Genomic DNA, 8846 nt, shown 5'->3' on the forward strand with positions numbered 1-8846 from the left:
AACGTTGCATCGCGGGACAAAAGAAGCATAAAACCGCCGTCAAAGCCGGTCCGGAGACAGTAAAGACCGGGTCCGTGACCCTCGTAAATCCCCTATTTTCACGCATAGCCGGAAGTTCTTGGATTCTTGGCTACAGGGGAATTGACTCTATATAGAGTCCTGTTGGTCATGCATCGTCGGCACTTGACAATCAGGTTTGAGGCGAATGTCTCAGCTTTGATCTTGATCTTCCAAAAAGGAAAGGAAAAGGAAGAACAGAAAAAAAGAATAGACAACCAACAGACATAAAAAGGCCGCTTGACGACGTTGCAGGTACGTATCTCGGGGGTAGAAGCTAGGGGTTAGCGGCTTGAAGATCTGCGCGTCTAGCGAGTTGAAAGGCTGAGTTTAGTTCCTATTGACCCAATTCTCCAGGCATTAGACGCATCAGTGGATCTGAGCACGTCCTGGATTACTTTTCTTATTTGTTCTAGCGGGGGCTTTTATCCTCTTGGCATTATCATTTTCTTTGCTTTTGCTCTTACTGCCTTACGAATCTGTACTAGAAGCACCAGCAGTGACCGTTTTCTCTATTAACCCCCACAGACGGCGTTGATCTCTAAACAGGGTCTCGAGTAATGCACTGACTGAACTCAAGTTTAGAGGGCAATACCGTTGCCGCAACCCTTGTCTCTATCACTTACAAGGGACCAACCAACACTGTGGATCTGCATATGCAACGACCAGGTTCTGGTGAAGAACAAGGAGCAGAACGACAGGAAGAACTCCAAACGAGCCGGAGAAAAATGGTTCGAGATTACATTGCGACTTGTCTGGAGAAGTCCAGGGTTCAAGGATCACACACCAGAACCGAGTAACCGTAACAAGTCTGGAGTAGTATTGCGGATTAGAGTACACAATGACAACTCCCTGTTATTTTACCCAGAGAAGCAGGTAATGAACCTCATCAATCCGATATAGACCAATAGAAGTCAACTAAGTCATGCACTCATGGTTATGCAGCTTCCGATCCACCGAATCTCCAGTTTATTTCCTTCAAGGAAGTGAAAGTGCCGCAGCGGCAAGGAGGCGAAGTTTCCATCCATCATGATCGAGCGTCAGGGTGTCAGAAGAATTATCCTCCAAGGCTTAGGGTGTCAAAATGATAGAGCTCAGCTGCTAGTCTAAAAGATCATAAAGTGACTGAGTTACTTTGTCTTCGAGGCCCTTAGCGGCTAATCCTTCTGACACCCTGACGTCGAGTTAGAGTCTCGGTGGTTACCCTCAGACGAGGCGAGGCAAGGCACACGAGATGGTCAATGCCTCTATGAAACTCGGCCAAAAGGGGGGCGTGAAGAATCCTACAGCTACGGAGACCTACGACATAGTTACAGACACTACCTAGTACCTTGCCTAGGTAGTGACGATACGTACAGTCGTAACTTGCTCTCTGTATGGGTGACAGCTTCGTTAATTAGTTCATAACATGGCTATGCCTGCTATTTCCAGGAGTCGCCATCGTTGCAATTCCCGAATCACATAAACGTGGCTGGCATCTGCCGTATCACTTACATTAACAAACGCCATCGCTGTCTCCATTCTGCATCTTCGACTCCTTCAAGTTCAACTCCATCACTCCTTTTGCTTTGATTTACCTTGCCTTGCCTTTGAGCAACAGTCAACATGCCAGCCTCTCCCTTTCAGACAGAAGCCTGGATAGAATATGGCCTTGGAACATTGGTTCTACTCCTACGATACTTTGCAAGATGGAAAACGGTTGGCTTCAAGGGATATCAAGGAGATGATTACTTTGCTCTTGTTTCGTTAATCTTCTGGACAGTATGTCATCACTATCTTCCACTCTCAGCTTCAGTCACTAACAAAATCTCCAAAGGCAGAGTTGGTCATGTTGGAACTAATCGGTAAGATCATTAGACATTGTCTCTGTTGGTTTGCACAACTAATCCCTACAAACAGGTCAATCCGGCACCAACATTGGCGTTACCGACGAGATGGGCGCCGAGATGTCAGCCGCAGAAATCGCCAAGCGAGAATTCGGCTCCAAGTGTCTCCTTGCAGGATGGAACTTTTACGTTACTCTAATATTTTGCTTGAAAGGAGTTATGCTTTGCCTATACGGCCGCATGACGTACGCACAGCCAATCCTCTCTGCGATTATTTACTAACATAACTGTTCATAGACTTGGGCTTTGGCAGCGAAAGATTGTCATCTGGACACAGGTCGGAACAGTTCTCGCTTACCTCAGTGTCCTTGCTGCAATTTGGGGCCATTGCACGCCTGTTGAGAAGAACTGGCAGATTTACCCCAACCCAGGTGGTAAGTCCTCAACTACCTAGATGTCAAGAGTCTGAAGTCTAACAATAACAGATGCTTGTACACTCGCTGTTGCCAACTATCTCACCTTGGTTGTCTTTAATGTCGTGTAAGTTCAACCGCACTCTTGCTCTATGCCTTGCTAACATAATTAGAACCGACGTCTTCATTGTTTCTATTCCCGTCCCTCTACTATGGGCAGTCAAGCTCAGCGTTAAGCGAAAGCTGTTGATCGGCGTTCTCCTTTGTTCTGGTGTTTTCATCATTATCGCAACACTACTTCGCTGCATCTACTCTCTCCAGTAAGTTCTTCAACTCTAATTCTACTACAGCTCTAACAATGTATAGGGACATTAATGGTATCAACACCTCGACCATCTGGGCCATCCGAGAAACCTTTGTCGCCATCATCGCCGTCAACGCCGCCGCCATAAAACCTCTCTTCTCCGCCTCCAAATGGCTCGTCTCCAGCAAGGGAAGCAGTCGCGACAAGGGAGGCAGCAGCTATGTCCACAAGCACGGCCACGCTCTGGCGACGATTGGAGGCTCTGGAATCACTGGAAGCTCAGCGAACCGACACCAAAACAAGAAATACATGGCGCATCTCGACGACAACTCGAGCGAGGAACACATTGTTGGAAAGCCAGAGTTTGTTTCATACAACAAGAACGAGGTTAGAGCTGGAAGTACGACAAGTGAACGAAGCGACACTCAGGATGGTATCATGGTTACTCGAACATACGAGGTTTCACCTGGAAAGTCGACTCTGGACGTGTAAGAGTTAGCAACTACTTGGGTTATGGAGTTATGTCAAATTGGAGATACCAGGGACTATGTTCAAAAACAGGAACATATACACAATTAATTTAATGGGCCAAAATACAGCAGCTTGATGCTTCATTGCATGCTATCAATCAGATTATTCTGCTTCTCAAGGATCACAGTATCTATCTCAGCTCAGTCGTCCTAGTAATAGCTTTAATTCCTTCAGCACCAAATCTCCGCATTCATTAGCCATTAGCCCCTGGAATGGAGTAATCTCGACCTGAATCCTTAGCTAAACAGAATCCATAAGGCGTAGTTAGTGCTGTATTCCTTCTCTGGACCTCTGTAGTTGGTGGTTGGTCAACTGAAGTTCACCAGACTTGCTTGTCTCGGCAGTCATTAGTCTAGCGTCCGTCCAGCTGACAAGGCGTTAGCCTAGTGAGCGATAGCAAATAACAGTCATTAGTTAGTGGCCTCCAGTTACGCTATGTTACCTTGAGTGTTTTAGTCTCTCGGGTTCCGCAGTCTCAGGTCTCCGAGCCGCTTCACCTAGACCGTCTAATTACCGTTTAGTTTCCCCTGAATCATTCTTTTTTTGCCGCGTCAAATCCGGCTGAAGATCTTTTCCTGTAACATGATTCGGGAATAACTTGGCATCTTCAGGCTTTCGCGTCACTTTGCCGTGGAACAGAAACCTACAGGGGAACCTGGCTAGTTCAGCACGGGGGTTGGAGCGCGGTCCGCAACTCTCTTTTACAGGGGAGGGAAACCTTTTAACCCTAACAACTTGCTGATATCCTGGCCGATCGTTTCTTCCTTTCGACCGGAAAACTGGTAAAGATCAAGAGATCCTATCATATTAGAGTTTCGCCAAAAAGCAATTAAGACATGCAGATAGAAACTGCCTGCCACTGAGATACGAAAGAGAGATCTTCAACAGGGCTCTCAATACTCCACGTGCTTCTCAATCGAGTGCAGGCCAAGATGATTTGCATGCCTTTTTTGGATTGATGCCATATAGTCGGTGTTCGTTCCTGCCAGCTTGCCCCGTAACTGAAGCTGTTGATCCAAGACTGGCTTGAGTCAGTTCCTGTCATGATATAGTTATGTGTATACAAACGCGTACTTGGCCACCAGCAATGTTTCATTTACGAGTCGTAAAGAGAGGCTGTCGCCAAACTGTCACGATGATCAACATGCCAAGTCCCTTGATGGTTGGTGCTGTTGGTTCTATCGATTCTTTCGGACAATCACCCGTAGGATCTGCCATGAGATCTGGAGGCGCAATCTCATCACCCTGAATGGCTTGTTTACTCTATCCGTACATTGACTCCCTTCTCTCGGTCTTCGGCAAGGAGGTAAATAGATATCCCTGACGCGTCTTTATTGCCTCATCACCTCGCATCAGTTTGTCCCTAGGTGCCTGGCTAGCTGACATGTCACTCTATCACCGACACCGTACGCTAGAACTTCTAGCTCTTATGAGCAACCTTTAAGTGCATTAGGAAGATACTAAACTGCGGACCATATTCTCCTGCAATTTCGAGGTTCATGTTATATGATTTCGTAGTAGCCGCGGTGGCCAGTTACGTCTCCAGTCACTTCTTGAGCTCACTTGAAAGGCTTCTGCTTTACCGAATCTTGGATTACAAAACAATAAGCAGGTGCACCAGAACTACTATATAGATACACATGATGAGAGATTTCCAAGCGAGTGTGCTTTCTTCCTCCTTATTCACAGTCTCAACTCATCCTTCGCACATCAGACAAATCAATAAACATCCTTGGCAAGATATCCTCGGTGGATTCTTCAATTCAAAGCTCCTTTCAGTTCTTTCCAGCCTTCTCAGCACCGCTAAACCAGCTCTGAATAACAGGCCAATAGGTGTAGTGCACGTAGACATCTGCCACGGCGGCGACCGTGAGGCCTACTTTAGCGTATCGCTTGTTTTGGGGAGAGAGGTTGTTCCATTTGGTCATGAGGGAAGCCGGAGCGTTGCTAGTAGCAATATTCTGCTTGGGCGAGGTAGTCGAGATATACCTGCGAGCGCCCTGTAGGGCAGAGGTGGAGAAGCGGGTGGTGATAGTGGGCATCATGGTGTTTTGTGCGGTTGAAGTTGAGAGTGATAAATTATTGAAGCTTTGTTTTGTTTTGAGATGATTCTTGGTGCTGTTGATTGATTGATTGTTTTGGATCGTGTTTTACAAGTTCTAATCGAGTTACAGGTATTCTATATATACATCGTTGAGCAACATGACCCTTACACTTGACACCGTTATGCTTAACTGTTAAGCTTAACGACCTACCAACGCCTCGCTCTTAAAAATATTCAACATTACTCCAAAGTCCAACATTACACATGACGCTATCAGCCACCCGGCCTTGTCGGTCGATTCATCGTCAATGGCTTGAATGGTTTTCTCAATCGGTCCATTGATGGCGCCGGTCCTAGTCCAACTGGTCGTCTTACACCACCATTAGGTTTAGCCGACATGAATGTAGTCGCATGAAGACTTGAAGCAGGCTTGTTGGGCATTTCTTCTTCGAAGTTCTTTTTGTCTTCCTCGGGCTCTTTTCTCGACGGAGGTCGTGGCGGCGAACTGGAGAAGCAGGAGTACGGTTTTCGAGGACCGCCGTCATCTATCTTGGGCACATTAGGCTTCGCCAAGGGTCGTCCGGTCGGCAATTTGTGCTTCGCCAGTTCTGGATCAATCGCTGGTTTTTGAGGTGGTAATGCAGATAATCCAGCGTGCAAACTGTTCTGTCGCGACAAAGTTGCCTGATACCGAACCTGCGCGAAAGACCTGCTCTGCTGCGGTTGTGGTTGAGGCTCAGGCGGAGGCTTAGGTGCATTTGGTCCTTGGTTAAGCCAACCAAGCATACTTCTCTGACCGACGCCCCGTTTGGTTGATCCCTTCTTCGGTCCTGGCTTCGAGCTTGTCACCTGCGCTGCGCTTGCTGCAGCTGCAGCATCCAGAGCGACTCTATGAGCTCCGGCAGTCGTAAAACCTGGCAAAGCAGAGACAGTGAAATCGGATGCTTGCTCCATTGTTGTAGCGTACTCCCTCTGCCAAGGAAGCTCATCCGTCTCGTCGTAAGAAGTAGTAGGTTGCGCCACACGCTGTCGTTTCGGTGCTCGAGAAAATTGTCGACCAGTTTCTTCATCGTACCTATCCACGTTCTTTGGGTCGATAGGGTCAATTGGGAACATGTCGTCTTCGATTGAGGACATAGGAGGGAGCTTTCCAAAAACTGTCTTCTCAGTTGGGGCATCTCGGCCAAGGATTTTGGCAACGCCTTCAACAACCGCTCTGTCGAATGATGGGCCCTTTTTGGCGAAGACCTTGGATGCAAACGGTGCAACGAATGGTGAAAGCTCGACTTTGCTACTCATACCTTGAGAGCCATACAGTGGGCAGCTCAGATACAGAAGGGATTGTGCTCGTGTCATTGCCACGTACAAAAGACGCCTTTCCTCGTCTGTATCTTCTGATCTTGAGTGAGGTATCGATCCTGTGTAAACGGATGGCACAAACACAACAGGCCACTCCAATCCTTTTGCTGCGTGAATCGTCGATATAGTGACTAAAGATTTCTGGTCTTTTGTATCGCCCTTGTTCTGTGCGTCTGATGCGAGCGATACATTGGCCAGGAAGCGGCCCAGCATATCATCATTCTTCACCTGGTCAAGGTCCTCGATTTCTGGAAGCGCATCCTCTTCTGGGGCGCCAAAGTCTTTCATGAAGTCGGTAACCAGATTGATAAACTCCTGGACGTTGGCCCATCGCTGTTCATGATCTTCCGTGTATTCTTCTTCAAGATACTTCTTGAATTCGAGGTGCGTCAGTAATTGTTCTAGCAGATTAACCAGAGTGACGGGACTACTCTGACTAATTTCACGGGCTTGGTTTTGTAAACTCGTAATAGTTCGAATAAGTTCCGTGTTGAGCTTTTGTTCCATCTTAGGTCTGATGTTGGCTTTGGCTTTGCGGTCGCCTCTGCAGTGTTTCAGGATCAAGGTCCAGAGGCTCATGTTGGACTGCTCGGCTTCTTCGATCAGGGACTTAACTGTCGCCTCTCCAATGCCTCGTCTTGGTACGTTGATGATTCTGGCGAGCGCGTCGTTGTTCTCAGGCTGGCTGACCACTCTGAGGTAATCGATCAACACCTTGATCTCTTTTCGTTCGTAGAATTTGTGTCCTCCAATCATTCGGTATGCGACACCAGCTTTTCCCAGAGCTGATTCAATATGGCGGGATAGGGCGGCAGACCTCAAGAGAATTGCGACATCCTCAAACTTGAGCATTTCTCCAAACATCATGATCGCTCGCTTGATTTCGGAAACAATCCATTCGCCTTCAGCAGACGAGCTCTTCAGCATTCTGAGTACCGGTCGCGCTCCCTTAGTATGGACCGGTAGCAGGACTTTCTTGTATCGCTTCTTGTCTTGCTGAATGACATCAAGCGATACATCCAGGATGGCCTGTGAAGATCGGTAGTTTTCTTCCAGTGAGATTTCGTCTGTATTGGGGTATTCTCGCAGCAGACGGAAAAGGTTTTTGACCTCGGCTGATCGCCAACCATAGATACTCTGATCGGGGTCACCAACAATCGTTATTCGTCGGTTTGCTTGAGCGAAGAGTTTCATGAGTTCGTACTGGATGCCGTTGGTGTCCTGGTACTCGTCGATGAGGACAGTTTGAACATTGGACACGCAAGCTGGGTGGTCTCGAAGCAGTTCAACGCATTTTACCAGAAGATCATCGTAATCCAGCAGATTTGATCTTTTGAGTTGAGCCTGGTATTCGTCGTAGCATGTCCTGAGCGCTGGGTTCTCCTTTCTGCCTTTCTGCGATGGAAGTGGCACCGCTGCATTTGGGCCTTTCGCTTTCTCTTTGCTAATCCATGATTTTGCGTGTTGAGGTTCGATGGTTAGACTCAGCCTTTTGCAGATTCTCTGAATGATTGCCCTGGAGTCTCCATCATCTGCGATGCCAAATTTCGCCTCCAATCCGATCCGGTTTCCGTATATGGACAAATATCGTCGTGCGATCGAATGGAAGGTTCCAAGCACAATTTTCTTTTCGCACTCTTCGCCCAGTATTTTTCCAATTCGTTCTTTCATTTCCCTGGCGGCTTTGACGGTAAATGTTGCGACGACCACGTCGGAAGGGCGATAGCCAACTTGTTGGATAAGCCATACTACGCGTGATGTAAGGGTGTGAGTCTTTCCGCTTCCAGGTCCAGCGAGAATGGCAACAGTCGATGCAGTTGATGTTACGGCGCGGCGTTGCGCCTCGTTCAGCGATTGAAGAATCGCATCTTGTGTGGTCGCGGACATGCTGGGTACGTGGACGAATCCACGGGATGATGTTGGTCGATAGAAGAGAAAGGTATCATCGAAACATACAGGCCCATGCGAAATTTTCGAATGGGATAAATGTTGCTTGAGTTTTCAATTGTCGAAGTTACGGTCGTCCGCTGCCGCTTTCGATCGAGGGGCGCGTTGATGGAATGGCCCATTAAGGTCCCGCACGCGCGAAAGTTCGCGATGTCACGTGATTAGCTGAACTAATCTACAGGGTAGGTCTCATTCGAATCCCCAATTCTATCTCGTTGCATCTTCAATCCCAACGGATGAATACAACCATCAAGCTCAGCTTGTTTATGTCGTCTCTCAGTGTGTCATGTGGCTCTACAGATACAGACTTTTCAATCAAGAGCACCAATACCTTGCTGGACAGTCCCATCGTTTCTTCACCAATT

General features: G+C 47.7%; 2 protein-coding genes across 2 annotated transcripts; one reads left to right on the forward strand and one right to left on the reverse strand.

The window, feature by feature from the left end:
* Positions 1–1662: 1662 nt before the first annotated feature.
* On the forward strand, positions 1663–3092 carry B0J16DRAFT_320601 (uncharacterized protein; the record flags this gene model as incomplete). Its single annotated transcript, XM_046125583.1, has 7 exons — positions 1663–1818; positions 1874–1901; positions 1957–2128; positions 2181–2317; positions 2369–2423; positions 2470–2616; positions 2663–3092. The coding sequence occupies 7 exons, from the start codon at positions 1663–1665 to the stop codon at positions 3090–3092; spliced, it is 1125 nt and encodes a 374-aa protein (XP_045983465.1).
* Positions 3093–4906: 1814 nt separating this feature from the next.
* Positions 4907–8421, reverse strand: B0J16DRAFT_267980 (P-loop containing nucleoside triphosphate hydrolase protein; the record flags this gene model as incomplete). The annotated part of the gene is made up of 2 exons (XM_046123466.1): positions 4907–5242; positions 5551–8421. The coding sequence occupies 2 exons, from the start codon at positions 8419–8421 to the stop codon at positions 4907–4909; spliced, it is 3207 nt and encodes a 1068-aa protein (XP_045983466.1).
* Positions 8422–8846: the final 425 nt, after the last annotated feature.

Source organism: Fusarium flagelliforme (genome assembly GCF_020744385.1).
Source record: "Fusarium flagelliforme strain FIESC 12 MPI-CAGE-AA-0113 chromosome Unknown B0J16scaffold_4, whole genome shotgun sequence".
Classification (NCBI taxonomy): Eukaryota; Fungi; Ascomycota; class Sordariomycetes; order Hypocreales; family Nectriaceae; genus Fusarium; species Fusarium flagelliforme.